This window comes from Cynoglossus semilaevis, unplaced genomic scaffold (assembly GCF_000523025.1).
Source record: "Cynoglossus semilaevis isolate Cse_v1.0 unplaced genomic scaffold, Cse_v1.0 C19130622, whole genome shotgun sequence".
Taxonomy (NCBI): Eukaryota; Metazoa; Chordata; class Actinopteri; order Pleuronectiformes; family Cynoglossidae; genus Cynoglossus; species Cynoglossus semilaevis.
The window spans coordinates 1-1047 of record NW_007586429.1 but is presented as its reverse complement, the minus strand read 5'-3'; the positions used below and the strand labels follow the sequence as shown (position 1 = coordinate 1047).

Genomic DNA, 1047 nt, shown 5'->3' with positions numbered 1-1047 from the left:
CTCTCAGGTCAGTCAATGTATGGTCTGAGTCACTCCAAGCCCCGGCGTCTCCAGTGGACGTGGCTCGGTCGAGCGGAACTGCAGTTTGGCTGCTGGACACTTCATGTGTCCACGCTGCAGATGTTCATACTGCTGCATTTCAACCAGCAGGAGGTAAAATCTATGTGCGCACACACTTGCGTGCACGTGTGCCCACACGTAGGTCAGCAAAGGCTCATCGATGACATCACTCATAGTCCGCCTCTCTTTGCAGGAAGTTGAGGTTGAGTCACTGCTGCGAGGAACACAGTTGTCTTCTTCTATCCTGTTGCATGCTCTGACTCCATTAATTAATGAGGGGGCGCCGTTGAGCTGCAGCCAACCAGAAGACCCCATAAAAGGTCAGAAACATACACACACACTCTCAGATTCACTTTTGAAGCCCAGTGGGCAAAAGGGTAACCAATACATGGTTCTTCTTTCAGGTGTTCTAAGATTAAACCAGAACATCCTGTCTCAGAGTCAGGATGGCACCCCTGCGTGCCTCCGCCTCCTGCCTAAGCAGACGTACTTGAACGTGGATGAAGATGCGGCAGGAACCCTGGAGAAGAAGAGGAACTACATCTACTGCCTGATCGTCCACATCATGAAGCGGGAGAAGGAGATGCACATCGACAACTTAGTCTTCAAGGTCAGAGATTGGACATCGACCTGATCGCTGACGACCAATCAGCAGACAGCTCTCTCACTCTGCTCTCGTCACCTACAGGTGCTGGACTCGTGTCAGAAACGAGACGCCGTGCGGCATCTGGGTGGCAACATTGGCGGCTTCAGCTGCAGCACGGCCGATGTTCTTTCGTGCATCATGCATGTCATTAGCAAAGGCTGTGTCCGCCGCAATGAGGACAATCTACACATTGTGGAGTTTGTTCCTGAGGACCCGTCCACGCCTCAGAAGGGCCAGGCCCAGTTCTCCTTCAGCCACACCGATATAAGGAAAAACTCGAATGCAAACGAGCCCCACGCTGACATCAGGTTTGTTATATTTCAGGAAACGCTGTTTAAGAA

At 51.9% G+C, this 1047-nt stretch overlaps 1 protein-coding gene across 1 annotated transcript; it reads left to right on the top strand.

Annotated features, from left to right (window-relative positions):
- Nucleotides 1-6: 6 nt before the first annotated feature.
- LOC103399225 (cullin-9-like) lies at nucleotides 7-1014 on the top strand (the record flags this gene model as incomplete). The annotated part of the gene is made up of 4 exons (XM_008337944.3): nucleotides 7-153; nucleotides 254-380; nucleotides 465-670; nucleotides 749-1014. Coding segments are annotated over exons 1-4 (737 nt in total), but the record flags the coding sequence as incomplete, so codon positions are not given.
- Between the last annotated feature and the right edge of the window lie 33 nt (nucleotides 1015-1047).